Below are 20024 nucleotides of genomic sequence, written 5' to 3'. Positions count from 1 at the left end.
CTGTTGTTTCAACTGAAATGCACAATTAAGGCATTGTCAATAAAATGTAAAGAAACTTTAAAAATGTTTAATTACAAGGATTGCTGTGTCAATGTAATAACTAACAACTGACACGATTTATTTCTTTCTCATGTAAATTCAGTTCAACATATGACAGGTAGACGACTAGACGTATAGGCCTACGTGTTGGGGTCATGGTTGGGGTTTATTTTCTGCAAGATTCAAATGGACAGCAATTCTTAAAGCAAAGAGGCAAATCTCAGCAAAGAAAGCGATCGATACTTCGTCTTACGGCGGTGCCGCGCGCTGAAAATTGCAAATCTACGTGCTCACAATCACAATACGGAGGAAGCGATGCCTTGTGAGTTTGTAGATCTGCAATTTTCAGTGCGCTGCACTGTCGAACATCCGAACATAAATCAGTGACAGTGGCTAAATTAATTGAATAGACAATGAAACACATCTTTACTGATAGACGTGATAATTCCGAATAATTACTGACGTTATCCTAGATTTACAGTGAATATGTGGATTATTACACGTTTATATACAGTATAAACGTGTAATAATCCACATACCGGTATTACAGTGTGTGGAAAGGCGAGGTCCCTTTAAACAAGCCTGGCCCTGCCCTTTAATTTAGTCGACTCCCCCTTCGCGTAGTTTGACCCAGACGTCTTTTATAGTCGGCATAATAAAAATCACAGAGAAGGGCTCCCCGGCCGGCGGTAACATCTTTGCGCGTCTCTCTCTCTCTGAACCCGATCCTTCTGATCAGTCCGTGCCCGGCGGTGAGTGTCTCTCCCCCGGCCATGCACCGGGTCAGCTCCTTGCTGCCTGTCCTCCTACTGTCGCTTCTGTCCCCGCGGTGGATCCGCGGCTACTTCACTGAGGAGCGGTGGAGCCCCGAGTCTCCGCTCCTCGCTCCCCGGGTTCTCATCGCGCTGGTGTGCCGCAACTCGGAGCACTCCCTGCCGCTGTTCCTCGGTGCCATAGAGCGCCTCAACTACCCGAAGGACCGCATCGCTCTTTGGTGAGTCCGTCGCATCTTTCTAGCCCCTCATCGCAACACACAGGACATGTTGGTTGAACTTGAATAGTAAAACTGTTATTGCTGCCACAGCAGCTCAGGCAAGACAGGCAGTAGTGCAGCACAGGACAGGTAGAGAGGAGAGTAGAACGTCGTGCGTGCGCCCGCGTTTGTGTCCATGCCTCGTGTACGCGCGCATCATGCAGTTATCACCGGATGAGCCATTTGATTTATTTGATATAATAGTAGATACATCCAATGAGTGATATTGGGGTATGGCGGGGGAATTTAATCACGCATTCCCTCTGGAGTGGGGAGGCCTGCTGGCGTGCGAGCAGAGACGTGTCCAAAAAGTTCCATTCAGCCATAGAGGCTTCTCTCTCTCATCGCCCCTTCTTCTTCCTCTTCATCCCCATTCCCCACCCCTTCTCTTCGCTCCCCTCCCTCTTCCCCTTCTTCTCCCTGCCATTCCCAAACAAACATTCCCGGTGTTGTTTAGGAAAGTTCGAGAAAGTGAAGTAGATTCTTGGGAGCTGTAACGGTATTTCAGATATGGTATTTGGACCTGGCTATATAAACAGTCACAAGTATAGCCTATGTGACTGAGTAACAGTTAGTTACACAGTTGCATACTACTGTGTATTTTGTCTCCTTTAGGCCCCCTTGATGTTTCGGAATTCCAACCTACAGTAGCTTGATTATGATATGATATCTATTTACGAGTTTGTGTAAACACAAATATTTTGTTTAACACAAACATATGAAGACAACAGTGAGGGCGCATATATATGCTCATAGCCTGTGTAGACTGTAGAGGCAGTTTCGCCAATGTCTCCAAATCATGGAAGAGAACCTATTAGAGCTCTTCACAGGGTTGGTTAACAACCTGATGACACAGTTGTCAGACTCCTCTAGTCGACACATGAATGTGTACATTAAGTTTCTTAGAAGGGCTTGCCAGGTAGGCACCCCCAAGTTCACAAACAGCTGACTGGCACTGTGCCATCTTGGTACCCTCACTAGTAATCATAATGCATCATTATATGCAACCTTAAGTTTATGCATGATACTCACCTTGTAGTTACTCCACAGGTGAGCCAACCGGTGAGCAGTATACAACAGTGTACAGAAAGCTTTAAACAGTGATACCTTAACATCTGAAGAGAAATTATGAAATGTCCTCATTAAAATGTTTGCCTGGGCATACAATTTGCACCTTTGTCTATGAATGTCTTTATCATCTGTGAGGTCATCAGAGATATAGTGCCCGAGGTACTTAATCTCACTGCAGACAAGGAGAATGTTATCGCTGAGAATAAAGTTAGGAAAAACTGCCTTTTTATCCTCTTTACTTCGCACAATCAGGATGCTACTCTTCTTGGCATGTCTGTACGTACGTGTGTAATCCACGTAACTCGAGAACCGTTCGCCCCACCGACTCAACTTCAAATTCAACTTCAAATTCAACACATGCGTTCCACCCTACCACAGGGGGTGCTGTGGCCGGTGTCGAGTCGGTCGGACCCGCGGTTGTCCAGAACCGCACCAAAAAGGCCTCTGCCCGGGCTCTGGACACGGGGCCCCTGCCCAGTGTCCATATATGGAGCTGGCCTGTTCTGACATCATTCTGACGTCTGCATAGACTCCATATTTGGGCATGCCTGACAAAGAACTCCATATATGGGACACAGACACAATATCTGGGTGGGGCATGCATTCCCAACTTGCATCGTTCCCAGTAGGCCAGTGCCCAACGGGCACCGATGTAGAGGCTCCAATGCATAATATGTGGGCATGCATTTTCAACTTGCATCGTTCCAAGTAGGCCAGTGCCCAACGGGCACCGCTGTAGAGGCCCACCCACGTGCACTGCTCTAGTTTTATTTAAACATGCCTGAAAGCCCTATATACTTTTCTCTAATGTTTATACTCTAGGCCCGAGGCCATCATTTCATCAACAGACTGATGATGGCCAGTACACTGGAATGTCTTGAGTAAATTATGAGGTTATTCAAATCGCACTGCCTGAGTTGCTATACCCTCTTGTTGGAAACAGCTTGAATTTAGATTTAGTTTAGATTACATTTATAGCATGTGTTTCTCTCTCTGCACATACTTACATTAAAGAGAGTGTAAGTGATATTTCCTTGCTATAAGTATATACAGTACATCTTTATATTTACATGTTCAGGCCGGGATACCAATTTTATCCAATTAGGAGAAATCCACAGAGGTGCAATGTTTTACTTCAAACACATGAATATTATTACATTACAAGTGAGTTTCTATGGCCATCTGCTGATGTCTGTACTGTAGCTCTGTAATAAAGACGGATCTGGCTAGGTACTACACACACACACACACACACACGCACACACACACACACACACACACACACACACACACACACACACACACACACACACGTGTACATTCACATAGTGTGCTGCATGATGCTGCAGGGCTTGTAGACTTGTGGCGCTCACGTTCCCATGAGAATATATTTCATACCTTAAATCATACTCTTTCATCTGTCTCTCTGTCTTCCCCCAGCTATTCTTTTATCATCATGGCGTGGTGCCATCATTTCATGCTATAAATCTCTTTCACTCACTACTATCACTCTGACTGAGAGGGAGGGAGAGAGAAAGATAGAAAGATGGATCTTCTCACATATAGGTGATGGTCCAGTATTCCCATGTTACGGCACCACAGCCAGATGCTAAACCAATACCTGCAGCACGCTGGCTGCCAAACAGTCAGCATATATTCAGGGCTGGAGCCATTTCTGAGTGATTCATACTTTGTCGTAAGATTGGGCAAATAACTCGATGTGTGGTGTTTTTAGTAGAAAATCAGGTATTTGCAGTGAGCTACACAGGTATATGGGGAAATATAAAGTGGGCTTTACTCGTTCTCTTTCTCGCTTTCTACCCCCCGCTCTCTGTCACTCTTGTTCTCTTACTCACATATCTAGCAGTACTGAGAGAGCTCTTATGATAACACAGACAGCAAAGAAAGAACAGCCCCTCCCACACACACACACCCCTTTGTCCTTTGTTCATCTCTGTTCACGCTTAATTTGCAATGATGACAGCCCCACGAAAGCAATGAAAAGCCTCGAATATCATCCCATAATTCTGAACAAATTTCTCCCATTGTTTGTGGCACACCTGATAAAGGTGCATGCTAATAGGCCTATTTGTGATTTATACTTGTATAATCTCTCTGTCTGCTGTCAAAGTAATTCTTGGATGTGAACATTTAAATTAACTTAAAATAGTTATAATAATCTTATAGTTCTCTCCTTACCTACGTTTGTGAGATTTGCATCTCGGCTTGAAAGCATTATTCTTACTACAGGTACGGTTTGCTCAGTTGTGTCTAGCACTGTTCTAGGATAATAGCCACTATAGAGCGTCGCAGTCCCGCCCCCTTTCAGAACGGCGAGTGGCCCAGGAAATGATTCTCCATTAATTTTCTCCATAGGCTTTTCTTAAAGTATTTATTTAAAGACGGTTACGCCACGGACAAAGCCAAATCATGACAATGAACACAATGTTTTGGGCCGATCAAATAATTTATAAGAAGAACAAAAAAATAATAGTGTTGTCTCCTGCCTTTATTTTCTTCTTTCTAATGATTTGATTCGCCGTTCTGAAAGGGGGCGGGACTGCGACGCTCTATTAGCCGGCTATTGTCTTACATATCTGACCTAATCAATCAACAGGTTCTCATGTGACATGCAACAAGACTAGTAGCTTTTGGAAGGTATATAACAGGGGTGCCTAAAAGGTGGTAGATTGCGATCTACCAGTAGATCACAAAGGCTGTGCAGGTAGAACACAATCAGCACATGACATACCTCTAAAAAACATAATTAAAATATGTATAAACAAAATCACAAAACCTCTCCCCTTTTTGGCATCTGCTACTTGAATTAAGGTGACTTGATTGATCAAACTGGGCCTGTCAGGCTTGTCAGCTCCCCTAACCCCCCAATGCAACGCTTTGTTTTCAAGAGTTGCACACATACGTCAGTAGGCTACCAAAGTTATATGAAAATGTGTATGGCAAATTACCCGAAAACCTACTTGAGCTGGTCATTTTAAAAGTACTTTTCTTAAGTCCAAAAAGTGTGGGCACCCCTGGTATACAAAGTCCTTGTTGTTCTTTGAGCCAGACTGGGTTTCCGTTGCATTGATACTGTATTATGTCTGTTTGTCTGTCTGTTATCCTTTTCCATTTGTTGTGTCTCTCTCCCCCATCACTGCATTTGCCTTATTTTTGTCCACAGGGTGGCAACAGACCACAACATAGATAACACCACAGCCATCCTGAGAGACTGGCTCATTAACGTGCAGAACTTCTACCACTATGTGGAATGGAGACCGCTAGAAGAGCCCAGGTGAAGTAGAGTAATAATAAGAGTATACCAGGTGGGACCAGGTGTGTCAATCCCCAAGACACACCTCAGCAGGCTGGCACTCTCCTCCTACACAGGGACAGAGAAGAACAATTAGTAACCAACCAAACCAACCCCACAGGATGGGTCATCACAATACATACATACATACATACATACATACAAGGCCAGTGCACCAGAGCAAACTCTTGCCTTTTTTTAAACCCTACCCATTTTAACCAAATACATACATACATACATAGTACTCATGAGTCATGACACATTTTAATATTCTATTTGTGCTCATTTTCCTCCCCTTTCTAAAAACTCTTAATTTGTTGATGTCTAATGAATGTGACCTACACTATTCTGAGCAACCCACCAGTTCATACTCATACTGTATCTTTACTGTAAATGTTGTGTTTGTGCATTCCTCAGCGGATATGAAGATGAGGACGGGCCAAAACAATGGACTAATCTTCGCTATGAACAGGTTATGAAGCTTCGTCAGGCAGCACTGGACACTGCCCGTGAGATATGGGCAGACTACTTCCTGGTGCGTAAAAACTATAACCTACATCCTATTTAATTTTTCAAATTTAACCTTTTTAATGTGCTCTGAAGAAGGCTACTGCCGAAACGCGTTAGCGTTCTCAAATAAACATGAGAATTGCATCTGAGCCAGTCTTGGATCTTTTATTTTGGAGTGCCACTTTTTCCACTTAGTTGGTTTATGAGTTATTATATTTATGGCATTAGATTACTCAGTGATAGTATATATTGCAAATAATAACTGAGCAAATCCTGCAAACGAGACCAAAACAAATACAGAACAAATGCCGAAGAATATACTGTATGACTCAGCAATGTGTCAGATTTAGAGCATGGTTTTATTGTTATGCACTTACAGTACAAGACAGCTGGCAACAGTCCAGACACTTAAATTCTTGTTCCTAGAGCCTCCTCCACAGTGTAGACAAAATAGATAAGAAGATCAAAATAGTCATAACTAGAAAAGTGCACTCCTTGGCGCGCTGATCTCTGCCAGGCCTGGTTGCCTACCCAGGGGGCTGTGTCAGTCATGGGGTAAAAGGTACAAAGATGCTGTGGGGGAAATAGAGTTTGTTTGTGGTGATTTTGGAAGTGCGCTCTATAGAGGAGGCAATAGGATACTGCAATCACATCCAATTCAAAGTCCAGGTGCAGAACAAACAGAAGATCAACAAACAAATAATGAAAAAACATATAGCTAGGTCTGCAGTCTCCGAACACTTTGTTGCGCAAAACAATGTTTTCATACGTTGAGCACAGTACACAATGTATGTATAGTATTAAACCATTGACTTTATTCATATTTATGCACTCTATAAAGAGGCCCCTCAACCAATCAATTCCATATGATTGGATGTTGCATTCAGGAGAAAACTTTGACTGATAATTTAAATCGAAAATAAAATGGCCTCTCTATAAGCGTAGAATGTGAGACTGTAATCCTTTTCTATATACATATAATTTGCATGACTATACCTGTATACTGTACAGTATCTGTGGACTGCTGTGTTCTTACAGTCAGTAAAAAAACTAAACAAAGTAAACCTGTTACGGTACACTGTGTATTAAATGCATGATCAACACATTGTAAACTAGAACTGCACTCTGCCGAGTGCATACTTGCTTGTTGCACACTAGTAGGCCATAAATGGCCTACTAGTGCGCAAGCAGAGCGCGCAAGTACTTTCGACCGCTGGAAAGTATCACATCTCAGTATCTCTGTGAAGGAACGTTTGAAATGTATAATAATTACGTGTAACTATTTGCTACCTAACTACTTTTTTACAGAAAAATGAAAAAATGAAAGATGAAAAAAAAAGGTATATAAACTGAATTAAAATATATTATACAGTATAATTATTTTATTATTATTATTATTATTATTTTGCCTTGTGGGTTCCATGTAAGGGCTTGTCTTGTGATGCTGGTATTGGGCTTATTTTATATAACGGTAAGTCTGTGCCTGGTTTGCTGGGACCAGTTACCACATTACGTCATCGTTGAAAGCTGGGACCAGAGTACATGGTGTGTATATGTATGACTAGCTCTCAGTGATGACATAAGAGAAATGGTCATCTGTATAATCTGGTCCCAGCAGATACCACATTACGTCATCTTTGAGAGCTGGGACCAGAGTACACGGTGTGTATATGTATGACTAGCTCTCAGTGATGACGTAAGAGATATGGTCATCTGTGTAGTCTGGTCCCAGCAGACCAAGCACAGATTTACAAATTACAAATCACATTACAACTACATACAGAGTATGTAGTTGTAATTTGATTAGCAGTATACTGTGGTTACTTGGTTCCAAAAAGTGAAGCCAAGTTTTTTTCAACCGTAGGTTTGTGCCTGGTTTGCTGGGACCAGTTACAACATTACGTCATCGTTGTGAACTGGGACCAGAGTACATGGTGTGTATATGACGTAATGTTGTAACTTGTAACTTGTAACTAGTCCCAGCAAACCAGGCACAGACTGTATGTAGTTGTTCTAGTTACAACTACATACAGAGTATGTAGTTGTAATTTGATTAGCAGTATACTGTGGTTACTTGGTTCCAAAAAGTGAAGACAAGTTTTCTTCAACGGTAAATAGTTGTATGTAGTTGTTCTAGTTACAACTACATACAGAGTATGTAGTTGTAATTTGATTAGCAGTATACTGTGGTTACTTGGTTCCAAAAAGTGAAGACAAGTTTTCTTCAACGGTAAATCTGTGCCTGGTTTGCTGGGACTAGTTACAACATTACGTCATCCTTGAGAGAGTACATGGTGTGTATATGACGTAATGTTGTAACTTGTAACTTGTAACTAGTCCCAGCAAACCAGGCACAGACTGTATGTAGTTGTTCTAGTTACAACTACATACAGAGTATGTAGTTGTAATTTGATTTGCAGTATACTGTGGTTACTTGGTTCCAAAAAGTGAAGACAAGTTTTCTTCAACGGTAAATCTGTGCCTGGTTTGCTGGGACTAGTTACAACATTACGTCATCCTTGAGAGAGTACATGGTGTGTATATGACGTAATGTTACAAGTTACAAGTTACAAGTTACAACATTACGTCATATACACACCATGTACTCTCTCAAGGATGACGTAATGTTGTAACTAGTCCCAGCAAACCAGGCACAGATTTACCGTTGAAGAAAACTTGTCTTCACTTCGAAGAGACCAAGCGAAACGATTACTTGCGCGCTCTGCTTGCGCAAGTAACTACATACAGAGTATGTAGTTGTAATTTGATTAGCAGTATACTGTGGTTACTTGGTTCCAAAAAGTGAAGACAAGTTTTCTTCAACGGTAAATCTGTGCCTGGTTTGCTGGGACTAGTTACAACATTACGTCATCCTTGAGAGAGTACATGGTGTGTATATGACGTAATTTGTAACTAGTTACAAATTGTCTGATTTGTAACTAGTTGATTAGCAGTATACTGTGGTTACTTGGTTCCAAAAAGTGAAGACAAGTTTTCTTCAACGGTAAATCTGTGCCTGGTTTGCTGGGACTAGTTACAACATTACGTCATCCTTGAGAGAGTACATGGTGTGTATATGACGTAATGTTGTAACTTGTAACTTGTAACTAGTCCCAGCAAACCAGGCACAGACTGTATGTAGTTGTTCTAGTTACAACTACATACAGAGTATGTAGTTGTAATTTGATTAGCAGTATACTGTGGTTACTTGGTTCCAAAAAGTGAAGACAAGTTTTCTTCAACGGTAAATCTGTGCCTGGTTTGCTGGGACTAGTTACAACATTACGTCATCCTTGAGAGAGTACATGGTGTGTATATGACGTAATTTGTAACTAGTTACAAATTACGTCATATACACACCATGTACTCTCTCAAGGATGACGTAATGTTGTAACTAGTCCCAGCAAACCAGGCACAGATTCACCGTTGAAGAAAACTTGTCTTCACTTCGAAGAGACCAAGCGAAACGATTACTTGCGCGCTCTGCTTGCGCAAGTAACAACAGCAAAAGCTTTAAGTGAAATAGAAAATAGTAGCATGAGTATTTAAAAATAAAAGTTACAACATGACTTTTGGCCTAAGGGTGTTACTAGTCTAGACGTAATGGCAACCAAAATGAGTCAGATCTGGGGCGAATGAAGGTGCACAGCAAAGTACATGGTTTATCTCTGCTGCCGTGCCAAATAGTGAGAAAGCATGAAAGTTAAAAGGTGTCAGGATATATATTTATCTGCCTAGATTTAGGCAGATAATATGCTGTATAGGCATTTAGCAGGGTTTTCCATGTGAAGAGTAACAACTAAACTGAAATGAATTGGAGCGAACATTATGGCTGAAGAAACTATCAGTTGACCGTAAACATAATGACTAAGCTGTCGACTTCATTCCAACAGTGCTTATTCTTGGTGGTAAAAAATAAGACAAACATGGGGTTGGGTTGAACCACTGGAAAAACGCAGATTCTCTGGACACTGAACAGTGGTCTTCCTAAATACATAGATGCCAGTGTAGAGAATAGCTCACTGCACATGTAAATACAGCCAGCTGGGTCAATGGGTCATGTCAAATAGTAGGTTGTTTAATTAGAAGGAATAGTTTCGTTGTGCCCAGTGTGCTCTGTGATCAAGCCATGTTGAATGTTATGTAATTCCCTCAGTGGTTGGTGGTGGTATATTTTACTGCATGCTGTATTTGTGCACATGCGTATGTGTGTGTGTGTGTGTGTGTGTGTGTGTGTGTGTGTGTGTGTGTGTGTGTGTGTGTGTGTGTTGCAGCACACATTGATCCGTTTACCTCTGTCCTACATGTTAGGTGGCTGATTGTGACAATCTGCTGACCAATGAGGATGTCTTGTGGATGCTGATGAATGAGAACAAAACAATCGTAGCTCCCATGTTGGAGTCCAGAGCTGCTTACTCCAACTACTGGTGTGGCATGACTTCACAGGTAACATGCATTGCATTTTTTTGCGGTATTCACCATGTACACATGCTTTAAAGCAGGGGTATTTCCGGGGTTACAGTACATGAATCTTGTGTCTACATTTATTTCTAAATAAAAGACTGTTAAAGTGTGAACTTTCTCTTTAAGACACGTCTTTGCATGTGCATTACCTGCAGGGTTACTACAAGCGTACGGCAGCCTACATGCCCATTCGTAAGCAGGAGCGTCTGGGTTGTTTTGCTGTACCGATGGTCCACTCCACCTTCTTGGTCGACCTGCGTAAAGAGGCCTCCCAGCAGCTTGCCTTTTACCCTCCTCACCCAGAGTACAACTGGGCCCTGGATGATGTCATCGTCTTTGCATACTCAGCGCGCATGGCAGGTGATGGGAGTGGAAGGAAGGGACGCTTGCTTGTTGCTCGTGCATTTTGTACCTGTATGTTTCCGTGCATGAATGCATGTCTTTGCTGAGGTGCGTTAACCTGCTTTCTGGCCTTTGTCTTTCTTTGTCAGATGTACAGATGTATGTATGCAACAGAGAAACCTATGGGTATTTCCCAGTCCCAATACGCTCCCATAATACCTTGCAGGATGAGGCAGAGAGCTTCTTGCACACACATTTGGAGATCATGGGTGAGTGAGGTGTTCAGATAATATCAGAACTGTGACGAATATGTCCCTGAATCTCACAGTTGACCTCTTCTGTATACATAAGATCATCTGACCTACAGTATGATCACAGACACAGACTCAGTGATCAGGAAGATATCAACTCCTCCGTTTCTCTCTTGCAGTGAATAATCCCCCATTGGAACCATCCAGTTTTCTGTCTGTTCCTCCCAAAAAGGCAGACAAGTTGGGTTTTGATGAGGTAAGCTGTTTTGTACAGACCCACATACATTCACATTCACACGTACTGTATCAGCCAAATGCTCAAACAGGAGAAAAACATTCCTGGATCCTTCTCATGAAATTTTGTCAACAACCACAAATTACCCAGAATATCAAAACCCTCTTCTGGCAACTTCAGGCAAAACAAGGAACCGCCCGACTGTGCAGTATCATCTGCCATCAATTTCACACTCACGTTTTCAGTGCTGCAACACCTTTTCTTGCATACTTTTCAAATGCCACATGCTTTTCAATTTCTGCTCGTTGTTTCCATTCCTCATGCTCCAAATGCAACGTAAGCATCTCTTGTTGCTCAAATGTCAAATTACTGGTTGGCAAAAACAAAACCTATGAGGTTAAAAAAGCTATGAGGTGTGTCAATCAGTGTGTCAGCAGATGGATATGTGCTTGGATGATGAATGCAAACTGGGGTATACTATAATGCTAATCTGAAGCTCTTTGCACTCAAGTCTGAAGCAATTTTGTATTAGCCTATTAGTTTTTAACACATTTGGTGAAAACAAATGTTGGCCTCGAACTGGGTTAGATTGGGGAAAACAAAATGACGCAGCCATTTGTCAGACAGCAATTTATTTTAATTTCGCTGTAGGTGTTCTGTTCAGGAGGTCATCTCATTGTGGAAAGAAAATGGACTCTGTGAGTGCAATGGGCTCAATAAGTGGCAGAAGCTGTGTGAATTGGAACAGCCAGGTCTTAAATACCCCTGGGAAACTGGCCAGGTGCTCCCAGTTGCGCTGATTACAGTCCACCAGGGAACTGCAGCAGTATGGGGACAGGAACCAGTGCATGACTTTTAAAATCACTTGAAAAAAAGGCAGGCACGCCATAGGCATGGGAGTGCCCACACTGTGCATCCAATGACCGAGCATGCCGCCCGAGTTGGCAAGCTATGGTAGATAGTAGAAGTTATTATGTGAAACAATTTGGGATGACACCGGGTCTGGCCGATATTGATGGGTCTGGCCGATATTTTATCCGATATAATCAATTGTTTTTACAGACGATAAACAATATAAACCAATGTCGATATGATCTTATTCTTAGTCATTAGCCCATTCTGAAAAAGGCTTAATAAACACTGAATTTGAAAAAGCAATCTTTATTCCAAAACTAGGGATGCACCTTTATTGAAATGTCGGCCCATAATCCCAACATAAACGGCTTGAATGTCGTATTTTTATTTGAAAACGTTCCACTTCCAACTTGTTGACACTGGTAGAATCTGCAGCCTTCATCATCACAAAAGGCTTTTTCAGGCTTCAACGTAATTATTATAAAATATCGGCTAAAACTAATACTCCTACTGAAGCAGGAGGGCCGTCACATACATTATGATACTGTGTACATCATCATCTCCAGTTTTACTTGTGTGTGTTTAGGTATTCATGATAAACCTGGTACGGAGAGTGGACCGGCGTGAACGAATGCTAAGATCATTATACGAGCAAGAACTCAGCTGTAAGGTCATTGCTGCTGTGGATGGCAAGTACGTTTTTCATCTTTACTTACCATCTCCCCTCATTTCTCTCTTCTCTCATATCATATATTTGGAAAAACAGTGCTATGCCGATAACAAGGTAAACATACAGTATAAAGGTATGAAATTAATTCTGTACTGGCCATAGATTGAGCATGTCTTGTGTAAAGGGTTTGATGAGGTCAGATCAATATATGGAATGTCAGAACAGGTCAGCTCCATATATGGAGATCTAAGGGTGGCCCAGGTAGGGCTGGGCCTTAATTTTCGGGCCTCTTGAGAACTCTATTTTTCGCCGGCTGCCAAAATAACTTTGGGGTAGGCCCGTCTACAGTTTAAATGGACAGGTATCAGTCAAAAGGGAGACATCGAAGAGGAAGGACGGGTGGGGATGGATCAACATATGGAATGTCATAACAGGTCAGCTCCATATATGGAGATCTAAGGGTTTGTGGTTTGAGGTCAGATGTAGAGTTGCTGGCCAATATTGATGACATCAGGGATCTCCATCCCATGTCACGTGATGTCACAAATACACAATATGGTCATGCCTGGGGTGACGGACCAACCAACTGACGTGAAATGCATGTTTTCATTGTAAATGCGACCTGCGATCACAACTAATACTGAAAACAACCTTTTTGACCTTTCGAGTGTATAATGTTAGATGTTTCTGCCCTTACTACCCCTGAGGAAACATTACTCCACAGCCCTGTTTAATAGATGGTTTCTTTCTACATTCAGTGTTTTGTGACAAATCAAATTTCAATGCAGTCCAGCCAGAACAAAGGCCATATATGACATCACTCTATTCACCTTCATTGTGCGCAGTACAAGATTGAAAGTCTATACTGTACATTATTTCTGATATTTGTCAAAAAGTCATAAAGAATGACTAACTTGGCATAGATAGTACCTGCATCCCTTTTGGCCATTTTTGCTCTTACATCATAGTTGTGAGTGTGGGCTACCCCACCCTGTATGATGTAAGAGCAAAATGACTGCCATTGTGAATATTACCTGTCACTCCTACATACCTGATGGAAATCATGTTCACAGTCCTCAAATTATCTTGCATTACTTACATCTCCTATACCTTCCTCACCTCATTGCCTGGCTTTCCACTTGGCTTTTCGCAGGGCCCTGAATAAAAGTGACATCGAGACAATGGGTATTGCGATGCTACCAGGCTACAAGGACCCCTACCACGGTCGACCGCTCTCCAAAGGGGAGCTTGGCTGCTTCCTCTCCCATTACAACATATGGAAGGAGGTGAGCTGCTCAGGCAAGCCACAAGCTTCATGGCATACCTTTTCGTTTTGACCCCATTGAAAATAAAATGGAAAACTAGCAAAAATATCATGTTTGTGAGAGCAATTTGGCAATACTAATGCAGACGTGGTATATATATATTAAGGAACATACCAATATTGATAGTGAAAGAAGCTCTGTGATCAACTTAAGTTTAGATGGTATGGCAAATGTTTTGTCTGTGTATATAGATTGTAGATCGTGGTCTCCACACCTCATTGGTCATAGAAGATGACCTTCGCTTCGAGGTGTTCTTCAAACGACGTCTCCAAAACCTGTTGTATGAGGTGACCACGCACAAACTGGACTGGGACCTCATGTGAGTGTCGTCCTCAAAAGCAGACGCCCATACTTGCAAGGGAAGACTTGATTATTTCTGTAGTAGCGTTAGCTGTCTTCATGGTTCTGCCTGCCTGTCTCTTGATAAGTCTCTGTTTTTAACTCTTCAACACAGTTACATTGGGAGGAAGCGGATGCAAGTGGAGCACCCGGAAAAATCTGTTCCAAAAATACGCAATCTGGTGGAGGCAGATTATTCCTACTGGACTCTGGCTTATATGATAACATTACAAGGTGCCCAGAAGCTCCTTCGGGCGGAGCCCCTGTTGAAGTTGCTTCCGGTGGATGAGTTCCTTCCTGTTATGTTCAATAAACATCCTGTGTGAGTCCACCCACTCTCTGCTCTTCCTCTTTTTCTACCGCTTTATACATCATTTTAAATTTAGTTTTTGCCTCTTTATTCCTCCGTTATTCCTTAACCTTTCAGTTTTTTCTTTCTTAACTCAACTAACAGACTTGTCTCTTTCACCAGATCGGAGTACATGGAACACTTTGAGCAGCGGGACCTGCGCGCGTTCTCTGCCGAGCCGCTCCTGGTGTATCCAACCCACTACACAGGAGACGACGGCTACATCAGCGACACAGAGACCTCTGTAGTCTGGGACAACGAGTCGGTCCACACAGACTGGGACCGAGCCAAGTCCAGGAAGACCCAGGAGCAGGAGGTGCTGAGCTCCGAGGCTCAGAACTCTGACGTCCTGCAGTCTGAACTGGAAAATATGAGTGCACGGGATGAGCTGTGATGAAGGGGGAGGGGGGGCACTGGCAGATAGAAATTGGGATAGGAATAGAAAAAGCTGTGATAAAGCGGGATTAGAAGGGATGTGCTGTAATTTAGGGGTACAAGGGTTTAGGACAGGGGGTAAATTAATGAAATTTTGGTAGGGTATATGAGGGACAAACAAATGATTGTCAAGAGGAATTTCCTTATGTCTAACCTCAAGAGGACGTTTGAGTAATTAATTAATTTAGTTAATTCTTGAAGAGTCAGCTAACACATTTTCTTTTATTTATTGCTTCTCTTATGTCTTTTGACTAATGGGGCTTTCAGACACAATAGGACAGTGGCACGACTGCGCAATTAACCCATTATTTCCAATATGGAAGGCAAAATGGAGGAAATGATAACGTGTGTGTCTGAATTTCCTCAAGTATATGACATAACATATGACATATGTTTGTTTGTATTAAGACCTCAGGAGAAAATCATATCTTGGAAACATTGTTTCCATCCAAGAAGTAGCATGTCAAATATGTTTTAACAGTCGTTAAAAAAGGGTTTGCCTTAGACTTACAAGTCTGTCTCTAACTCAATACACTTCGCTCAACATTGCAGAACCTATATGATTTGTTTCCAAAGCAATTAGTGTAGTTATTGTTAGCCGTTGTTCTCGCCACCATTGTAGCAACTACCTTGCATTTACAGTAGGATTCCCTATGATTGGCAAAGATCTCCGTTCGTCTGGCTTCACAAGACCAGGTTAGCCTACAGCGTATATATGGTAAACAACCTTATCATAGATTTGTTATGTGTTCCCTGTGATAGCTCTACACACCCATTAAAGTGTCTTAATTGAGGTAATGCGGTAAAGACGTACTGTATAATTATCATACAGAACATTTTATTATGTAGTAGTCCCACTAAAAGTTTTGAAAACTGCTTATTTTGCTCTGTCCTCCGCAACTCCCCCAAAGTGTGTGCTGTATAGCGTGTCGTGTCTGAAAGGGCCTTGAGGCCTGAAACATTTGATGTCTTTTAGCCCCTTCCAGTCCATGTTGTCGCCACAGTACATTCCCCAATTGATTTATTTTTCTTTTAAAGAAAAATACGATATGAAGCAAAGATATTTTTGAACGTGCAATATTTTCTTCCTTGTAATGATTACATTGTCACCAAAGTTCAGCTAATTACTAAAACCTTATAACTTATTTGTCCATATTGTGTAGACTACACATTCATATTGACTATCAACTTTATCAGTTCCTGTGAGTATAGCGTTTTTGAGTGGTGCAACCACTCCAAGGAACAGCAATGTCCGTGTTCATGTGTCCGTGCACCTATGTGTCCGTGTGACGTTAATGAGCACGAGTATGACTATTAGTACCAGTAGGGGGCGCTGTTGTGCCAGAAACAGAGAGAGAGAGAGAGAGAGAGAGTGCTGCACTGTTGCCTGCTAATGAGAAAAACAAAAAAAAGAAAGCAGATTGTGCAGGACGGCAGTAGCTCAGGAGGTAGAGTGATGGTCTGGGAACTAGAAGGTATACCGGTTCGATCCCCGGATCCTCCTGTCTCCTTGTCGTCGTCGAAGTGTCCTTGAGCAAGACTCGTAATTCCGACGGCGCATTAGTCCGTCAACGTGCCGGGTTAGTGTTAGGGACAGGGTTAGTGATGGGGCGAATCAGACCTACGTGCCGTCGGAATAATTTTGCACCATCGGTTGGTGGCCTCTGCCATCAGTGTGTAAATGGGTGAATATAATGCCTATTGTAAATCGCTTTGGATAAAGTATATAGAAATGCAGCCCATGACCATGTGCAGTAGGCCTACCGGTATATGGATCTTATGGGAAAGTGAAAAGGCTGCATTAATGAATTTGAAACAAAATCGATAGGTCACGAGTGATGCGGTGACAATGTCAAATATAAGCCGTTTTTAAATACTCACAGTCTGATTTACTCACATTAATTTATCATACAGTATGTGTAAAAGACAAGTGCTCAGCTGGACTATGCTTCCCATGGCCGCAAGGCCCATCTGTCTTCACTGACCTACTGAATTAAATCTTACCACCCTGGTGCATTGGCACGAAATAGCTCTCTCTCTCTCTTGTAAGATTAGTCTAAACAGAAAAATGTTGATGCCTACATTAATTAATTAATTAATATTGGCATGAAATTAAAGAAAGTGAAAATCACCTTGAATGAGGCCCCGTAGAGAATGTGGTATATAGTATATAGTACAGTTGACAGTAACAAATGTTGTCACTGTTCAGTGGTTGCCTCAGGCAGCGCAATCCTCAGATGAATAGTACATTTCACCTTTTTTATTTTTTCACACTACCAGCAATCTGTCACCAAACTGGATGAGTCTTCTAAGCTCTATAATGAGAGTGAAAGTAGAGAGAAGAGAACTCACTCACAGAGATAATAGGAACATATTGGCAATATTTGTAGTTCAATACAATCCAAGAAGAAGTTCATTATCCATTTAATAATGTATAATGTATACATTTTTGATGTGGTGGTTGTACCTTCCTATACTGTATGGTTGATTCACCACACTGTTTTCTTTCAAGGAGTTATTTGATAATGTATGTACATTATTTTTTATACAGTGTAAGATAATAGTTCACACAATTCATAGGTATTTTATGCTAAAAAATCCACATTCATTGACATTGCAAATATTAACTTTTTGAACAATGTTTCCTCCCAAGCTAAATATTGCCATTAACCAAAATGAATGGCACATTAGTTGCATTTTGTTTGTTGAAGTATAGCTTCAACAATAATGTAATCTTCCTAACATTTCTAAGACATTGAGTCACTTTTAAGTTGTGCCTACCAAAGAATAAATGAGTTTTGTAATGAAAGGGTTGTTTGGTAATGTCATTTAGCTTATCCAAAAACGGAATGTACATTTACGATAGATAGCCCTGCATAGCTCAGTTAAAAGTACAGTACATTGGGCCCTATATACTGTAGAATAGATGATACTGATGCACAGTGGCACATAATGTATTATACACATGGAATGCATATCAAGTGCTATCAAAATATCTGCTGTGTTGTAGTTCTGGATGTAGGCTACTGTAAGTGGTCTAAGCGCAATGCCTTTAAAGTTTTGTCACCGTACATAAGATATAGCAATGCACCTCCTCAGACCAAAGTGAGGGACGTGCAGATGCAGACCAAACTGGTCTCTAGTTTAACCCTGTCCAATTTACGGGTATATAATTCCAGCAGGAACAATCATCCCTAAAATATCAAAGTGAGCCTTCTCAATATCGTATATGTCACTGTATTTCTCCAAGGATATGGACAGTCTCCTTCTCTGTGCCCAGTGCCCACTGATGCATGCCTTGCTTGTATGCTGAGCGTAGTTATACTTCATTCATTTTGTCCTCCACCATTCACTCAAACTTCATCACCTTCATAGTAGCATGACACCATCTTCCCACACGTCTTGTCCTTTTGCTGATGTTGTGTTCACTGCACACCTGCTCTGTCCTTCCTTGGCATGCTCACAAAGGATTTTGTTATCCAAAAAAAATGATACAGCATGCAAGCTCACTCAAATATGCAGGTCTTCTTTTCTGACTATAACGTAAACAGCAGATGTACTGTAAGAAGTTGATTCTGCCATTTCAGATGAATGGTATTTTGTTGTAGATTTAATGAGAAGCCATATCTTGCTTGCTTTCCTGTGTGTGTGTGTGTGTGTGTGTGTGTGTGTGTGTGTGTGTGTGTGTGTGTGTGTGTGTGTGTGTGTGTGTGTGTGTGCGTGCGTGCGTACATGACAGGACAATGCTCATAAACTCATGTGACCACCACAAGCACTGCCCATCAATAGGGTCACCAACTACACTGTAGGCTCTACACATACAGTATCGGGTAAAGTGATTTGCATTTTATTATTAATGCATAATATTGCTACTGACCATAATATTGTATGGAATAGCTAAACCTTGTACAAGTTCTCCTGCAGGTTGTCAAGCTCATTTATTTGTTATCATTATAAATGATGACAGTTTGGGCACAGGAAGATATTGTAATTGTAAGTTGTAATGGATCATAAACATGACAGGTCTGAATTGAATCATGTAGCCTACCTAAGGAATTATTAAGAAAACACAGCAGGTGTCTTTGTGTATACATATGTATAATGTGTTTGATATGCCACAACAAGCCTTGCAGGGCTCCACAACATGCAATTGCGCATGAGCGTGTGTGTCTCAGACTAATCCTATTACCTCTACTCTTTTTTTCTTACACTATAGCTGCTCCACCTGCCCTCTGTGAGATTAACAGGTATTTTCAGCAGGTGCCAGTGCAAATCAAATAGCTAGCTACCTTTCTGCATCAGGGCCAAACAAAAACATAACACCATGAAATGTTGGTGGAAACAAAGGCATTGGAAAATGAGAGCATTAAAGTTAACCCTATAACTAGCCCTGTTTGACCTGCGGTGGTCTCTGTCCTCTATATAGCTGCAGCACAACAGACTTATCTCTCTCTGTTCTTCTCACTCTTTACCGTGACTTCAATCAATTATTTTGCCTCCTCACAATCCAATTGGCCCTTCTTTTTTCTCATCCCTCTCTTCCTTTCACTCCCTCCCTTGTTCCTTTGAAGTAATGGGATTGTTCATGTTGATCCGTTGGAGCTTTGACGGCTATACACACACAAGTAGACAAGCCCCCTGTCGGCCTGGCATCCTACATTGTTCCACTTTGTACGAGCCTATAATCTCACCCTGTGGACAGGAGAGTGTAGGGTAGACAAGTGACGGAGAGAGGAAGTTGATGCAAGGCGCCATTCAAGGGGACACTGATCAACAGTATTATGTAAGAGGAA

The 20024-nt window shown here is 41.8% G+C and overlaps 1 protein-coding gene across 1 annotated transcript; it reads left to right on the top strand.

The window, feature by feature from the left end:
• The first annotated feature begins 638 nt into the window (after nt 1-638).
• On the top strand, nt 639-18040 carry colgalt1b (collagen beta(1-O)galactosyltransferase 1b). Its single transcript, XM_080759955.1, has 12 exons — nt 639-1033; nt 5328-5438; nt 5874-5991; nt 10278-10412; nt 10586-10790; nt 10922-11041; nt 11203-11279; nt 12700-12806; nt 13937-14069; nt 14300-14427; nt 14563-14769; nt 14920-18040. Exons 1-12 carry the CDS (start codon nt 813-815, stop codon nt 15188-15190), a joined length of 1833 nt encoding a protein of 610 aa, XP_080616081.1. The 5' UTR covers nt 639-812; the 3' UTR covers nt 15191-18040.
• Nucleotides 18041-20024: the final 1984 nt, after the last annotated feature.

The sequence above is a fragment of the Protomyctophum bolini genome, assembly GCF_963924005.1.
Source record: "Protomyctophum bolini genome assembly, chromosome: 3".
Lineage (NCBI taxonomy): Eukaryota > Metazoa > Chordata > Actinopteri > Myctophiformes > Myctophidae > Protomyctophum > Protomyctophum bolini.
The sequence above is the reverse complement of the archived record's forward strand: the minus strand, read 5'-3'. Positions and strand labels throughout refer to the sequence as shown.

Excerpts from the sequence above, each read along its gene's own strand:
- colgalt1b (XM_080759955.1), top strand. The coding sequence starts at position 813 with ATGCACCGGGTCAGCTCCTTGCTGCCTGTCCTCCTACTGTCGCTTCTG. Across the intron at positions 10,413-10,585 it reads GGTGTGGCATGACTTCACAG|GGTTACTACAAGCGTACGGC; the intron begins GTAACATGCATT and ends CATTACCTGCAG. Across the intron at positions 11,042-11,202 it reads CACACATTTGGAGATCATGG|TGAATAATCCCCCATTGGAA; the intron begins GTGAGTGAGGTG and ends TCTCTCTTGCAG.